The 17,415-nt window shown below is 50.9% G+C and overlaps 1 protein-coding gene across 1 annotated transcript in view; it reads left to right on the top strand.

Moving 5' to 3' along the window:
- TMEM266 (transmembrane protein 266) overlaps positions 1-17,415 on the top strand; it is a 144,412-nt gene that overhangs the window by 78,187 nt on the left and 48,810 nt on the right. Inside the window, exon 6 of the mRNA XM_082647313.1 lies at positions 17,246-17,302. Within this exon, the coding sequence (XP_082503439.1) occupies positions 17,246-17,302 (57 nt within the window). The remainder of the gene's footprint in view (positions 1-17,245; positions 17,303-17,415) is intronic.

Below are 17,415 nucleotides of genomic sequence, written 5' to 3'. Positions count from 1 at the left end.
GCCATGGTCCTGGGTACATAGGTGACTTGCCCCTCGGGGCCGAGGCCCAGGGGGCAGAGAGGGCGGAGTCACAGGGCTGGGCAGTGGACTGGACCCAGTACTTCAGTGGGTACACGGTCTGGCTAGACTGAGCTGTGCCCCCTCTGTGGGAGCAAAGGGGCACGTGTCTGGGATGAGGGAGCATGGGTGCCCTTCGCCGTTGCTAGAGCCAGCTGATGAAACCCGAGTCCGTATCTCTATGTGTGAGGTAAGAGGGAAAAAGCACCTGGAAGCTCGTGGACCCTGGGTTTTGGTGGGAGCTGATAGCCCTGAGTGGGTCTGAAATGTGTGGGAACAGTTCCCCCACCTTGACATGGGGGTGAGTGACGCGTCCTCTGAGCAGCTCCCAGCCTCTCACAGTGACCCCCTGGCCTGTGTTTCAGGGGCATTGACTTGGGGCTGCTCCCGGCAGGGTCTTCAGGGGAAGCCGAGAAGACTGGGCTTCATCCTATGTGTGGTGGCGGGTCTTTGAAGGACTGGAGAGTTTTGTGTGGAAATCCTGTTCCTCCTAACAGAAGACGGGCCCAAGTCAGCTGGCCACTGGCCCACTCCCTGTGTGTGCCCTCGGCCCCACGACCACAGGTCCAAATTAGCCCATGCAGAGCCCCAGTGGGGCCTTTCAGCATGGTCAGCAACCGTGGGCGGAAAGAAAGGAATATGGTACAGAGCCTGCTGGGGTGGCATGTATGCCTGCACGTGTGCGCGTGCGCACGCACACACACACACGCACGCAGCTTACACCAGCAAGGGTCTCAGAGGCAGAGGGGCCTCTGAGTCCCAGAGCCCAGCGGGGCCTTGAAGGAGGAAGGATGCTCCGGGAGAGCAATGCTGTGGGTGGAGGTACGGAGGAAAAGTTTTTTGTACTGTGATCAGGGAGCCCAAGGAGTTAGGCACCCCAGGGTCCTCCTGGGCCGGCTCTGACCCCATCTAATGGCACGCACTTTCTCTCTCAGACTCAGGGGAGGCCTGGGCCTCAGGCCTTGAATCCAGAATCCTGAGTCGGGTGTGGGGTGTGGTGGGGCTGGTCAGCAGGCATTCCAAGCATGGAACATTCTTTCCCAGGCCTCGGCTCCCGCAGCCCACGGGGTTGGCAGGCGAGGACTCCGACACTGCCCTTCCTGGGAAGCGTCCCTAACAGCTCGCCGAGGTCATTGCCCTGGAGGCGCCTCAGACCCCCGAATAGTGCCTGCTCCCCAGCCTGCTGCCCCTTGGAGGGTCCTGCCCTCCTGGCCCCCTTTGTCTCCGCTCACTGGGATTCCCTCCCATGCACACATGGGCTGTGGCCAGATGTCTCCTTGATGCAAACCTTGGAAAATGTGCCATGTGTCTGTGACTGCCAACAAAAATGTTTAATCAGTTGCTGCGGTTCTTCCATCTATCCCTCTGCTTTCGTTTTATTGGCTTTGCAGAATTTATCACCCAGTGTTAATTTGGCATTCCCTTCCTGTCACTGCCGAAGACGAGCCACCTGAAACAGACAAGCGACAGTGCAGAGGAATGGCGGCCTCAGATCCCCCCCTCCGCCCCCCCCCCCCCACGCCACGGAAGAGTCTGGGCTTCCCACAGGCTCAGCAGGGAGAGCTGGGGGCTGGCGGAGGATGACTGTGACCTTGGACCTGGTTAGAGATGGTGAGGGTGGGGGTGGAGCTGTAAGGTGAGAGTAACAGAGGAGTAACAGAGGAGTAACGGGGTAACAGGAGTAACAGAGGGGTAACAGAGGAGTAACAGAGAGGTAATAGAGGCGTAACAGGAAAGTAACCAGGGAGACCTGCCACCCCCAGTACACCCAGCCCAGCGTGAGCAGAGGGGCTGGTACCCAGTGATCTCGTGAGGAGGCAGCCCAGCTAGCAAGCCGGGGTTTCCACGGACCTCCCAGGAGAACCTAGCATCCGAAGAGGTTAGAACAGTCCCATAGAGGCCCCCTCCCCCTGCTCCCCAGAGGGCTGGAAATGTGCGAAGGTGTCTGTGATTCTCACAATGACTGGGGCACAATGACTGGGGCACAGTGACTCCCTCTTTCTAGTGGGAAGGGCCAGGGCAGCCAAACATCCCTCAGCCACAGAGCAGGCCCTGCGTTATTTGCCTGCTGAAAATGCCAGCAGTGTCCCTTTAAAACCACATGGACGAGGACGGCAGCCCAGGGTCACACAGCCAGTTCCCACCAAAAGCGGCCCAAGGCTCTGGACTCTTCGTCTGGTCCGTCACCACTGCATCCTCCCCATGGCCCTAGTGCCGGCAGGTGGGGAGCAGACCAAGTATCTGGGGGAAGGGCCTGGACCAGCAACTGAGAAAGAAAAAGCCCAGCCCTGGAATACCTCTGACTACAAACCCAGCACAACTGGCACACTGCCTCACCTAGGGAGAAGCGAATGCCACCCCTTCGGGGCTGGCCTTTCTTCCTCTGGGAAATGGCTGCAGGCCAAGGGTGGGGGTCAGTCCGAGCCAGATGACTTAACATGGGTGTGGTGTCACAGGCAAATTCCAAGAAAGTCCAACCCAAAGGACTCCTGATTCCAGGCAGCCTTTCACCTTGTGCTGAGCGATATTCCACCCCTTGTCTCAACTGAGCTTTAGGACAGCCCCTGAATTGGGCGGGACACTGTGAGTTAGGAAACTGAGGCCTATAGGAGGAGCAGAAACCGGCCAGGCCTGCAGGTGGGACAGATGCAGGCCTCGGGGTGGGTGTGCAGTGGGCCAGCCCATCCTTGCCCATCTCAGAGCTCTGAGGGCGGCTCCAGGGAAGATGCCCCGGAGGACAGAGCTAGGCCCACAGAAGAGAAGTGCAGGGCTGGTTTGGCCTCAGTTTGAGGACATCTATTCAAATAGGCCAAGCTATTCACCAGTGAGGCAGGTGAGAGCAGGCGCCCCGCACCCAGTCAGGCTGTGTGGGTGCCCGACAGGGGCCCGAGGTGACAATGGGTGCCTGGGAGGCTTCTGGGTCCTGCCGTGCTAGGTCAGGCAGGGTCATCCCACTTCCATGGGGCCCTGCAGCACCGAGATGGGGCAGAGCCTTCGGAATCCAGATGGAGAATTATGCTAACGGTGTTTCCAAAGTGCCCCCCTGCCCTTGTCTGAGACCAGGCCCAGCAGCCACTTGCCACCAGGGAGGCCAGCAACTTCTCTTCCTGAGACCGCATGAGGCCTTGGGGCCCGGCCAGGCTGGGCTACCCTGCAGCAGGGCCTTAGTAAAGGTCATGGGGTGTCGGCCCCATCCCCTAATTGGGGTGGAGATGCAGAGAGGCCCTGCTCTTCCTGGGAGAGGAGAAAGCCAACCCAGGGCCGGCCTTCTAGACAGGAGCCTCAAGGCAGCGGCTGCAGCTGCTGCGTCCTCTTCCTCATCCTCCTCTTAGTTATTATTATTAGGATTCAGTGGAGGTGAAATTTACATAACAAAACATTTTAAAGGTTCAGTGGCATTTAGCACACACACAGTGTTGTGTGACCATCACCGCTTCCTAGTTCCAAAGCATTTTCGTCACCCCCAAAGGAGACTCTGTCCCCATTAAGTGGCCACTCCCCCATCCCCCCTTTTCCCCAGCCACTGCCAACCACTAACCCGCTTTCTGTTTCTATGAACTTAACTCCTCTGCATATTTCATGTAAGCAGAATTGTATGCTGTATGACTTTTTTTTTTTTTTTTTTTTTTGTGGTACGCGGGCCTCTCACTGCTGTGGCCTCTCCCGTTGCGGAGCACAGGCTCCGGACGCGCAGGCTCAGCGGCCACGGCTCACATGCCCAGCCGCTCCGCGGCACATGGGATCCTCCTGGACCAGGGCACGAACCCGCGTCCCCTGCATCGGCAGGTGGACTCCCAACCACTGCACCACCAGGGAAGCCCGATGTATGACCTTTTGTGTCTGGCCCTTTCATGCAGCACAGTTTCAAGTTCATCCACGTTGTAGCATGCATCAGTGCCTTGTTCCTTTTGATGTCTCGATACTATTCCATTGTATGGATAGACCACATTTTGTGTATCCACCTGTCAGTTGATCAAGGTTTCCTTTGACATCAGCTATTAGGGCCACCTCGTTCTCCCCGGCACTGTCTCTTAAAGTTGTCCCCGGCTGCGCTGGGTCTCGAGGGAGTCTGGCCTGCTGGGTTACCTGTGCTGTGTGCCAGCGAGGGCCGTTGCCAAACTAAACTGAGCCAGGGCCTCCCTCATCTGTGCACATCAGCAGCCACCCCAAGATTCTGGATCTGTGAGGGGTCCCTCTCCTGCCTGCTCCCTCCTCCCAGGGGGGCCCTGGTGAGCCTCAGTCATCAGATGGAAGGCAAGAGGGTTGTGCTTCTTTTTTTTTTAATTTATTTTTTATTTTATGTTGGAGTATAGTTGATTAACAATGTTGTGGTAGTTTCAGGTGTACAGCAAAGTGATTCAGGTATACATATACATGTATCTATTCTTTTTCGAATTCTTTTACCATTTAGGTTGTTACATAATACTGAGCAGAGTTCCCTGTGCTATACAGTAGGTCCTTGTTGGTTATCCATTTTAAGCATAGCAGTGTGTACATGTCAATCCCAAACTCCCTAACTATCCCTTCCCCCTGGTAACCATAAATTCCGTTCTCTAAGTCTGTGAGTCTGTTTCTGTTTTGTAAATAAGTTCACTTGTATCATATAAGCAATATCATATGATATTTCTCTTTCTCTATCTCACTTACTTTACTCAGTATGACAATTTCTAGGTCCATCCATGTTGCTGCAAAATGGCATTATTTCATTCTTTTTAACGGCTGAGTAATAGTCCATTGTATATATGTACCACATCTTCTTTATCCATTCATCTGTTGATGGAATTTAGGTTGCTTCCATGTCTTGGCTATTGTAAACAGTGCTGCAAAGAACTTTGTGGTGCTGTATCCTTTCAGACCATGTTTTTCTCCAGATATATATCCAGTAGTGGGATTGCTGGGTCGTATGGTAGTTCTATTTATAGTTTTTTAAGGAACCTCCATACTGTTCTCCATAGTGGCTGTATCAATTTACATTCCCATCAACAGTGCAAGAGGGTTCCCTTTTCTCCACACCCTCGCCAGCATTTATTGTTTCTAGATTTTTTGATGATGGCCATTCTGACTGGTGTGAGGTGATATCTTATTGTAGTTTTGATTTGAATTTCTCTAATGATTAGTGATGTTGAGCATCCTTTCATGTGTTTGTTGGCAATCTGTATATCTTCTTTGGAGAAATGTCTATTTAGGTCTTCTGCCCATTTTTGAATTGGGTTGTTTGTTTTCTTGATATTGAGCTGCATGAGCTGCTTGTAAATTTTGGAGATGAATCCTTTGTGAGACGGCGAACTTAATCGATGAATGTTTTGTGTGTTCTGACTGCTCCACCCACCAGCTGTTCCCCAGTCTCTCTCCCTTCCCTCAGCCTCTCTATTCACTGAGACACAGTATTGAAATCAGGCCAGTTAATAACTCTGTAACGGCCTCTAAGTGGTCAAGTGAAAAGAAGAGTCACACATCTCTCACTTTAAATCAAAAGCTAGAAATGGTGAAGCTTAGTGAGGAAGGCATGTCAGAAGCAGAGACAGGCCAGAAACTAGTCCTCCTGCATGAAACAGTTAGCCAAGTTGCGAATACAAAGGAAACTTTCTTGAAGGAAATTAAAAGTGCTACTCCAGTGAACACACGAAGGCTGAGAAAGGGAAATAGCTTTACTGCTGCTATGGAGAAAGTTGTAGTGGTCTGGATAGAAGATCAAACCAGCCACAACATTCCCTTAAGTCAAAGCCTACTCCAAAGCAAGGCCCTAATTCTGTGAAGGCTGAGAGAGGCGAGGAAGCTGCAGAAGAAAAGTTGGAAGCTAGCAGAGTTTGGTTCATGAGGTTGATGGAAAGACGCCATCTCCATTACGTAAAAGTACCTAGTGAAGCAGCAAGTACTGATGCAGAAGCGGCAGCGAGTTATCCAGAAGATCTAGTTAAGATCATGAATGAAGGTGCCTACGCTAAACAAAGGACTTTCAATGCAGACGAAACAGGCTTCTACCGGAAGAAGATGCCATCTAGAACTTTCATAGCAAGAGAGGAAAAGTCAGTGCTGGCTTCAAAGCTTCAAAGGACAGGCTGACTCTCTTGTTAGGGACTTAGGCAGCTGGTGACTTTAAGCTGAAGCCAATCCTCATTTACCATTCTGGAAATCCTAGGGCCCTTAAGAATCATGCTAAGTCTACTCTGCCTGTGCTGTAAAATGGAACAACAAAGGCTGGATGGCAGCACATCTCTTTACAGTATGGTTTACTGAATATTTTAAGCCCACTGTTGATACCTACTTTCTTTCCACATATTACTGCTCACTGGCAATGTGCCTGGTCACCCAGGAGCTCTGACGGAGATGTACAAGGAGATTCATGTTGTTTTCATGCCTGCTAACATCTATTCTGCAGCCCATGAATCAAGGAGTAATTTTGACTTTTTGGTCTTATTCTTTGAGAAATACATTTTGTAAGGCTCTAGCTGCTACAGATAGTGATTCCTCTGATGGATTTGGGCAAAATAAATTGAAAACCTTCTGGAAAGGATTCACTACTCTGGATGCCATTGGGAACATTCATGATTCATGGGAAGAAGTCAAAATAGCAGCATTAATGGGAGTTTGGAAGAGGTTGACGCCAGCCCTCATGGATGACTTTGAGGGGTTCAAGACTTCAGTGGAAGAAATAACTGCAGATGTGGTAGAAGTAGCAAGAGAGCTAGACTTAGAAGTGGAGCCTGAAGATGTGACTGAATTACTGCAGTCTCATGATGAAACTTTAATAGGTGAGGAGTTGCTTCTTATGGGTGGGCAAAGAAAGTGGTTTCCTGAGATGGAATCTACTGCTGGTGAAGATTGCCGAAACGACAACAAAGGATTTAGAATATTGCATAAACTTAGTTGATGAAGCAGCAGCAGGGTTTGAGAGGATTGACTCCAATTTTGAAAGAAGTTCTACTATGGTAAAATGCAATCAGACAGCATTGCCTGCCGCAGAGGAATCATTCGTGAAAGGAAGAGTCAATCCAAGCAGCGAACTTCTTGTTATCTTATTTTAAGAAATCACCACAGTCACCCAACCTTCAGCAAACACCGCCCTGATCAGTCAGCAGCCATCAACATCGAGGCAAGATCCTCCACAGAGAAAAGATTACAGCTTGCTCAAGACTCAGGTGGTTAGCATTTTTTAGCAATAAGTATGTTTTAACCAAGGTATATACGTTATTTCTTTAGACATAATGCTATTGCACACTTAATAGACTACAGTGTAGTGTAAACATAACTTTTATATGCACTGGAAATCAAAAAATTCCTGACTTGCTTTATTGCAATATTCACTTTTAAAAATATATTTTTAATTTATTGAAGTATAGTTGATTTACAGTGTTTTGTTAATTTCTGCTATACAGCAAAGTGATTCAGTTATACATATATATACTTTTTAATATTCTTTTCCATTATGGTTTATCATAGGAATTTTTTTTTTTTTTCGGTTCGCGGGCCTCTCACTGTTGTGGCCTCTCCCGTTGCGGAGCGCAGGCTCTGGACGCACAGGCTCAGCGGCCATGGCTCACGGGCCCAGCCGCTCCGCGGCACGTGGGATCTTCCCGGACCGGGGCACGAACCCGTGTCCCCTGCATCGGCAGGCGGACTCTCAACCACTGCGCCACCAGGGAAGCCCCAATTATAGGATTTTTTAAAATAAATGTATTTATTTACTTGTCTATTTATTTTTGGCTGTGTTGGGTCTTCGTTGCTGTGCGTGGGCTTTCTCTAGTTGCGGCGAGCGGGGGCTACTCTTCGTTGTGGTGCACGGGCTTCTCGTTGCAGTGGCTTCTCTCGTTGTGGAGCACAGGCTCTAGGCACGCGGGCTCTGTAGTTGTGGCCCACGGGCTCTGGAGCACAGGCTCAGTAGTTGTGGTGCACGGGCTTAGTTGCTCTGTGGCATGTGGGATCTTCCCAGACCAGGGCTCGAACCCGTATCCCCTGCATTGGCAGGCGGATTCTCAACCACTGCACCACCAGGGAAGTCCCCTATCATAGGATATTGAATATAGTTCCCTGTGCTATACAATAGAACCTTGTTGTTAATCCATCCTATATATAATAGTTTGCATCTGCTAATCCCAATCTCCCAATCCTTCCCTCCCCACCCATCTCCCCCTTGGCAACCACAAGTCTGTCCTCTATGTCTGTGAATCTGTTTCTGTTTCCTAGATATGTTCATTTGTGTTGTATTTTAGATTCCACATGTAAGTGATATCATATGGTATTAGTCTTTCTCTTTCTGACTTCGCTTAGTATGATAATCTCTAGGTCCATCCACGTTGCTGAAAATGGCATTATTTCATTCTTTTTTTATGGCCGAGTAATATTCCACTGTATACGTGTACCACATCTTCTTCATCCATTCATCTGTTGATGGACATTTAGGTTGCTTCCATGTCTTGGCTGTTGTGAATAGTGCTGCTGTGAACGTAGGGGTGCATGTGTCTTTTCGCATTATAGTTTTGTCTGGATACATGCCCAGGAGTGGGATTGCTTGATCATATGGCAACTCTATTTTTAGTTTTCTGAGGAGCTACCATACTCAATATTCGCTTTATTGAGGTGGTCTGGAACTGAACGTGCAATATCTCCAAGGTATGCCTGTATAGTCTTCTGTCTCCCCCATCACCTGGAGTAGGGCTGGGCATCTGACACCCACCAATGAAGGCATGAATAAATTAAACATGTGAGAAATTCTTTTTCAAAATCTTGTTTTCATTTGCCATGACCTTGACAATGATCTTAGGGAGCATGAAAGTTGTATATAGAGATGAATTTTCTAAACAAGTTGGAATGTACTGCTTTAGACAATGTCAAGCTCACCGCTGGTGGAAGTCTGCAAGCTCAGGCTAGATGACCAGCTCATTGGGCTACCAGACAAGGGATGAAAAATCATTGGAAGGTGGTTGGGCCATGCAACGTAACCTTTAAGGTCCTCCCTCCAGCTCTGAGATTCTAGAAATAATCCCAGGTCCAGAACATTCCACTTAACACCACATTCTCAGCAACAACTGATCCGTGCAAGTGGGGAGAGCTGGGCTAATACTTCTACCTCCTGGAGGAGGGACCTAGTAGGGAAGAAGCACATTCTCAGTGACCCTTGGCCTCAGACACAGACCAAGACCTCATGCCGGGCTGTCAGGGTGACATTCAGAAGGAGCTGAGAGGCCACCACACAGACAACCCAAAGTTTGGGTCCCTGGTGACTCCTCTAGATAAGCACAAGGTTCCGTCTCATCACCCTGATGTATAACAATAATCCTCATGTTTACAAAGATAATTCTGCCCATTGTAGAAAATACAGACAAGACAAAACGAGAAAAAACAAATCGCCCACAGACAACCACTATTCACTTGGTTTATGTCAACAGTGACCAAGTCACTGGACATTCTCATCACCCACAGACAAGCACTATTAACTTGGTTTACGTCGACAGTGACCAAGTCACTGGACATTCTCATCACCCACAGACAACCACTATTAACTTGGTTTACGTCAACAGTGACCAAGTCACTGGACATTCTCATCGCCCACAGACAAGTACTATTAACTTGGCTTACACCCAGTGAGCCTTTTTCAATGCGCAAGTGTGTACGTACACACTTTTTCCTTAAGAAAAACGGGGTTATAGTGGACCTGATATTCTGGAACGCACTTTTTGTCTATGAATATTTTGTAAATGTCTTTTCATGTACATAGTTTTACAACCACATGCTTGGGATTCTACCTAGTGTTTGTTTTTTTAATTAGCAAATAGTTGAAACACATCAAAAACATAGTGAACCATTTAATGCACACATGTGTTCCCACAATCCAGCTTTGTCAAATCCTAACATTTTGGCAATCCCCTGCCATACAGTGGCTGCAGCCATTGTACGATGTCCCCAGATTAACCCTCATCTTGGACTTGTGGGATTTCTCCCCGTTTTCTGCTGTTATAAACAGCAACAGCCCTGCAGACTCACCCCATCTCAGCGTGACTCAGTTTGGGTTTAAGAGCAGTGACCCTTGAGCCCGTGTGACGCCACCCCCTGCTCCTCTTCTGCCCAGAGTCCTCCCTTCCGCCCTCGCCTCGCACCACTTCTGGCTGTTTCTGGCTGTCGTGGCGTGTCCTCCCACCCAGGCGGCAGTTCATTCATGTGGGCCAGTGGCATAGAGGGAAGGTCAGGCCCAGGCTCTGAGCCTCCTGGTTCAGCCTCCTGCCAGCTCTCTGGTCCTGGGGAGGTCACTTAGCTTGTCTGAGCATCAGCCTTCCTCGTCTGTAAGAGGAGGTTAAAAATATCCATCTTACAGGGATTTTGTGAGAAACGAAATAATGTGTATAAAGTCCCTCTATTAGTCTAGGTTTTCCAGAGAAACAAAACCAACAAATATAACCTAGATGTGTATATTTATGTAATAAGAGAGATTTACAACTTCTTGGTTCACGTGGTGATGGAGGTCAAGAAATGCCCCAGATCTGTAGGGGGCAAAAGCTGGAGGCCCAGGAGAGCTGATGATGCGCATCTCAGTGCACGTCGGAATCTGCAATGTCCCAATTCAAAGACAGTCAAGCAGAGAGAACAAATCCTTCCTCCCTCTGCCTTTTGGTTTTATCAGGTGGATTGGATAGGGTGAGGCCCGTTCACGTTGGGGAGGGCAATCAGCTTTTACTCATTCTTCCAGTTCAAATGCTAATCTCATCCGAAACACCCTCCCAGACACACCCCAAATGAGGTCTGGCCAGATATCTGGGCACCCTGCGGCCCAGCCAAATTGACACGTAAAATTAACCTCCTAGCTCCTAATACAGAGCCTGGCACAGAGGAAGGACTTGATAAATGGAAGCTCTTGTTAATTTATTCATTCAGCCCACATTTTTGAGTGACTCCTTGCCAGGTGCTGTAGGTGGTACTGGGCGTGAGGATTCTGCCCTGATAATCAAGGTGAAGGCCCAGCTCAGGTGTTTGCGGTCTACTGGGAAGCCGCCAAGGGGACGTGTGTAATGAGAGAACCGGAAATGGAGCTTAAGTCTCCTGCTGCAGTCAGTAGGAGACCTCAGAGGGAAAGCAGGTTGCTTGCGGATGTGTGAGGTGCTAGGTGCACGGTGGGGATAGAGGACCTTCTGGCAGCAGTCACAGAGCAGACAAGGGACAGCATGAGTGACCACAGCATGCCTGGTTGTTGACTACAGCAGGGAATGGTGAGAGATGTCCTGGGGACCAGGCCAGGTCATGAAATGCCCTCCATGTCTTGCTCAGGAGTGGGGGTCTTGTTTTGAAGGCAGTGGGGAGGAGGCTCCAGGCAGGAGAAGCGGGTGATGAAGTTGGACTTTTAGAGAAATCCCTCTGGCAGCTGGTAAGCAGCAGCGGTCGGAGGTGGGGGGAGACTGGAATTTGGAGACTATTTAGGAGGTGCCATTTAGCTGTAAGAGGTTAAAGGTTTGACCCAGAGCAGTGGAGGTGGGACGGAGGAAGGGACAAGCTGGACAGAGTTGAAGGAGCTAAACTCTGCAGGACTTGGGGACCGGCCATCCTGGGGGAGGGGGCACGTGCGAGCGAGAGTGAGGGTGAGCATGACTTCTGGGGGAGGCTGGCCTCCTAAGAGGGGGTGGGGATGCCCTGTGCTAAGCCTGGGAACTGCTGCAGGAGGAGGTCTCAGCTGGAGTCGTGGACTGGGTGGGGCTTCAGGGTGTCGGGTGCGAGTTGAAGCCAAGGGTGCAATTGTCCGGGGATAAGGGAGCGTGAGAGGAGAAGAAATGGAGCCCCAGGAAACAATTCTGGGATGGAAAGCTGACTGAGAAAGTGGAGCCAGGGAGGTGGGAGGAGAACCCAGAGGGTGTGGGATCCTGGAAACAAAAGGAGGCCTTCTGGAACAAGGAAGCCGGCAGCACACCTGAAGCTGCTGAGGGGTCATTGGTAACCAGGGGCGATCAGTTTTCCTGGAATGTTGGGTGCTGGCATCAGACTGCAGTGGGTTTAGTGGAGGCATCTCTTCAGAAACTTGGGAGAACGTGGGGTCAGTGAGAGATGTTACAGGGTGGAGGAAGTGGAGATGTTCCTATGCCCAGAGGGAGTTCTGGGACAAACCTTGCACATCACGTGGGTTCCAGTTTCTCTCTTCGTCACCCAAGCCTAGCACGGTGCCCCCTGCACAGTGAGCACACAGCCAGGGCATGTCAGTGCTTAATTCACTGCCGTTTGGTCATGTTGTCACCACCGTGCTCTACCCTGTGGGTCTTGAACCCATTCTTTTAAGGTAGCCGGGAACCTCCTGCCAAAATGAACCCAGCATGGCGGGAGACAGTGCAGCCAGTGTGCCTGGGAGCCCAGGTCCCTGGAGATATCAGCTGCTGCCTCTCGGAAGGGGGTCATCTTTAGACCCCTAGGGAGGAGGCAGTCTCCATTCACCATCCTCTTCCGCACAGATTTGGAAGACTTGAGGGTGAAGGAGGGAAGGGGTGGCTGCTGGCTCTACTCCTGTTTTATCAACGCCTAACCCCAGGGGGCACCCTTGTGCTGCCTGCAATCACCCCTCAACCTGTGCATGTCATCCAGCAAACCTTTCTTTTGCAAACCAGTTCAAGACTGCTTTTAGCCCCCACAAACGTTCCTCACATTTCCTAAGTTCTCCTTGTAGCTGGATCCCGGACTCCATGTCTTCCTTTGCTTCTCTAGTTTAACCGGGGGCTTGCAGAGGAGGGAGCCTGTAGCCATCTTGGCAGCCAAAACTTGCCCAAGGGTACATCTGCTTCTTGAGGAAGTACCAGGGGTCAGCCCCCAGCGGCCTGCTGCCCATCGTTTGTCTTGCTCAGGCCAGGCTGTTCCCCTAAGCCGTGCAGCACCCCGCTCCCCAACGCCACCGGCTGCAGCCTTCCAGGGGCACGAGCTCAGGGCGAGATGTGTGCTGCTCCCTTTTCCCCGGCTGGCGGGCCCGGCTTTGGGGATGGCTCTGCAGGGAGCAAGGGTGCCAGCCCCCACTCTGCTCAGCAGGCAGTGAGCCAGGGGATCTCCCTCTGCTTGGGGAAGGGGTGCCTTTGAAAAATTTGCTCAAAGGCGTCTGATAGACGAGCAGGTGTTTCTGCCTGCATCTCCCAGGGTTCCTAAACCCTAGGAAACTCATCAGGCCTCATCCCAGGGAAAGAGGCCGATTCCCCTAAGGGGAGGGGCTCAGGCCTCAGGCGGCAGGAGGCCAGGAGTCCTTGCTGCCACCTGAGCGAGGCAGGGCCTGGAGCAGATGCAGAGGGTCAGGACTTCCCATCCTCCCCTCGTGCTGCCTGAAGCCTGAGCCCCTTCCCTTGGGAGAAATGAGGGGAGTCCCTCCTGAGAGCGGGGCTTGCCGAGGGAAAAGATGAGGCCTCTGGGGTGGGAAGGAAGAGGGGCCTGGGGACCAGAAGGTTTACCTGCCCCTCTCAGCCTCAGTTTGTGCATCTGTAAAATGGCACGAGAGCTTGGATTATAGTAAATAATAGATGGTGCCATCCTGGAGATTTTGCCAAGACTCTGGCCTTTCTTGATTGTCAGAGCATCCTCATCTCTGGAAGGTGAGACTGGAATGAAGGAGCCTGAAAACCCTTAGTCCCAGGTGGGACAGAGGCAGCTGGAGCTGAGGGTCCAGGTCCCTCAGTCCCACCCCCCTCAAAGCCCTTTGCAAATCTTAGGCGCAGGATTTCAAGGCCGCGGGCCCTGGGGTGGGGGTGGGTGATAAAAATAACCCCTCCTTAGTGTCCTCCTGCAGTTCTGTTAACAAAGCTCTTTCCAACGGAGCTTTGTAGCAGCTGGCTAGCTGAGGCAGGCAGCACGGGGTCACTAGTTCTGCCTTCCTGCAGGCTGACTGAGGGCTTCGGCCAATGTCCCATGGTTAGTAAGGGATAGTCAGAGCCCAAAAGGGGGATCTGACCTTTGACTCCTGATCTAACTCTCTTTCTCCTTCTTGCATCTGGGCATGTGGTCTCCCTGGGTTTACCCAGGGCATTGTCACCTTACACATCCCTGCCGTTCTGTTGGGTACTCCAGGGGAGTTTGTTAAAAAAAAAAAGGCATATTTCTGGGCCCTGCACCCAGAGATCCTGACATCCTGGATCTTCATGAGAGCCCAGGAATCTCCATTTTAAACAAAATCTCCAGATGTTGCTAAAGCAGGGGGTCCTTGCCTGCACATGGAGACACACAGGCCAACAATGGGTTAGTCAGTCTGGGTGAGACCCGTGCTGGGGGCCGTGACGCGGCAGGGCAGCATGGCCAGGTCCCTACCTCCACGGACAGCAAAGGATGCTGCAGGGGAAAAACCCCTGGGTGGAGTGTTTCAGAGCTGGGTTCTCATTCCACCTTTGACCCTGACTCGGAACAGCCAGTTCCAGGCCATTTCCCATCTACAGCGGGAGGCTGGCCCAGGAGCTGTTTCCCAAGCCATCTCCACAGCTGCCTTTTGGCTGTTCTGTTTCCATGGGCTGGGCTAGGAAGGAAAGTCTCCCTCACAGGGTGGGTCCCCTGTGGATGGGCCAGCAAAGAGGGAAGGCAAATAGGTGGCCAGTACTCCCGCTGTTCCACTTGCCTACCTGGTACCACCTTGACCCATAAGCCCACGCAACCTCCATCCCTTCCTAGAGCACAGAGGCCCCGCCGGTGCTGTCTGCTGTCTGCTCCTCCCCTCTCTGGGGTTCCTGGCTGAGTTTCAGCCTGGCCAGCTCCCTTCCTCATACCCACACTGACTTTTTAGTAAATGCTGCTTTGTTTATAAAGCAGGATGATTCCTTTTAAATGAGGTAACCTAGAGGAGTCAAATTCATAGAGATGGAAAGTAGATGGTGGTTGCCAGGGGCTGTGAGAAGGGGGAGTTGATGGTTAATGGGCACAGAGTTTCAGTTTGCGGTGATGAAAAAGTTCTGGAGGTGGTTGGTTGTGATAATTGCGCAACAGTGTGAATGTGCGTAATGCCGCGGTTCACTTTTAGAAATGGTTAAGATGGTATAATTCATGTTTGTGTATTTGACCACAATTTCCAAAGACGAAGCAATAGCAGGGCGGGGAGAAGGGGGTATCACATCCGGACCAGGCCCTGTTCCTCTCTGTGCTAGCCTGGACTTTTGGCTGTGGGAGCCCCAGAACTTGGATTTTGAGGTGGATGTGGCTGGTGTATCATTTCAGAGGAGACAAATACTGAGTTTCAAAGTCGGCACAGTTCGAGGGAGTGAACAGCAGCAAAAGAAACGAGGACAGTATCTGGCGTTCTTAGGCAGCTTGAGTACCTTACACAGAGTCCAACACCTCTGGGTCCAAAGGCCGACTCACCTCCCGACGCCTGAGTGACCTTGGGCAGCTTCCTTAACCTCTCTGAGCTTCAGCTTCCCCTTCAGTAAAATGAGAATCATGTGTGAGGAGGGTTGGCCCAGGATCTGCAACCTACTGATATGTACCAGATGGCAAATGTTAGTCTCATAATGAATTGGAAGATTTGTATCTTCTAACTCATCTCTCTAGCAGAAGGGGAAACTGAGGCCCAGAGAGGTTATTTGACTTGCCGAAGGCCACACAACCAGCTGATTACTGAGCTGTGACCTCAAGATATTGGACTCCAACCCAGATCTCTCTGCACCCACTCGCAGCTGTGGTGCAGTTAAGCGAGAGATTGGGAAGCCACGTGGAATGGGCATCAGGCTGCCACATGTCCCTGTGTGTTATCAAACATGGTGACAGAGCTGGCCGCCACCAGCATCCCTCCTTCTCATCTCTTCAGGATAGTCCTTTATGGGGAAGAGGTAAATTTTAGCAGGCAAGCCTTTTTGTGGCTTAAGTGTGGGTAGAGATCCCTAGGCTTTCTACAGCTTTGCCACATTCAGATGGCTGGCCTTGTACTATAGGCATGTGGGAGCAGGGACCTCACCTGGTGTGAATTACTGTGAACTTCTCATCTTGGTTCAAGGAAGGGTCTACGACAATTGTACCAGGGTCATATGAGACCAGCTTTTAAGTATCTTCTTTGGAGAAAGATGTACTCTTGGTGAGGAAACCGCTACAGAAGGCGGAGGCATTGGAGTGAGTTCCTGAGGGCTTTAAGGAATCGGACATGCATGCATTTGTTCATTCATTCACAACTTGTAATCACTCAGTGTCACTCTATGCCAGGGATTAGGGGTAAAGGAGAGAAATCAGACAGTGTCTCCTGAGCCTGAATTGGGGGATCAGGCAGATAGTCACCACAAAGTAAGATAAAGTCCAAGGGAGGGAGGGTGGTGATTGATGGTCCAAGGCCTATAGGAACACCCAGGAAAGAGGCACCAAGCCTGGGAGGGTAGAAAAGCTTCATGAAGGTGACATTTGAGCCGTGGCCAGAAGGAGAAGGCCTTTCCAAGAAGAGGAAGGGGAAAAGGCCCTGCTGGTTAGCACACAGGCCAAGATGCTATAACAAGAAAACCAAAAACACATGGACTTAATTAAACAAGGTGGGGTCAGCAGTTAAGGCTTACGTGGTGGCTTGGGGCTGGTGGGGGCCCAGCATGCTTGTTGCCAGCCCTCCCTAACTGAAGACACCTCCCCACCACACCTACACACCCACATTCTAGTCTTTGGGAAGAGGGAAATAGGAGGACGAACCTAATCCCTTAAAGGTCACAACCAGGAGGTGGTACACAGAGCTTCTCTCCTTATAAGCCATTGGCCAGAACTTGGTCACATGGCCACTACAGATGCAAGGAAGGCTGGGAAATGTAGTCTTTATCTGGGTGGCCATGCTGAAATTCCAATTATTGTATAAGGAGAGAAGAGAGATTGGGGGTGAGGGGGAAGTCAATGGGGGAGTCAAAGCCACTTGCAAAGACAAGGCAAAGGAGAAAGAGCTTGCATGTTTGTTGATTTGCAAGTGGTTTGTGACATGACAGGAGTGCAACAGGTGACTGGAGAAGGAGGCAGGGTCCTGCGTATCATTCCAAGGATTCAGAGTGTATGTGTATGTAATGGGAGCATTGAAGGTGCTTAGCCAGGGGCTGGCGCAGGCGGTGACGCAGACCTGAGCTAGGGCACTCAAAGCGGGGGTGGAGAGAGCGCGTGGGCTGAGAAACACTTAGGGGATGGTGAAGACTTCTCCCATTAGTGAACAGGAAGCAGAGCCCTTGATTCCGAGCTCTGGAATCCTCTCTGCCGGGAGGAGGGGGGAGGGAGAACAATAACCATAACCTCTTTTCTCACTTCCTCTCAGACTGTTCTTCGGATAGTGGTGCTCGGGATCTGGGATTACATTGAAAACAAAATAGAGGTAAAGACCAATGTCCATCTGCACCCCCCAAGCCAACCATCCTGGAAGCCAGGAAATGTCACTGTCCCATCCATCCCAGGGTGGGAGCCATCAACAAAGGCCATCTCCTTCCC

The sequence above is a fragment of the Grampus griseus genome, assembly GCF_964374135.1.
Source record: "Grampus griseus genome assembly, chromosome: 2".
Lineage (NCBI taxonomy): Eukaryota > Metazoa > Chordata > Mammalia > Artiodactyla > Delphinidae > Grampus > Grampus griseus.
The sequence above is the reverse complement of the archived record's forward strand: the minus strand, read 5'-3'. Positions and strand labels throughout refer to the sequence as shown.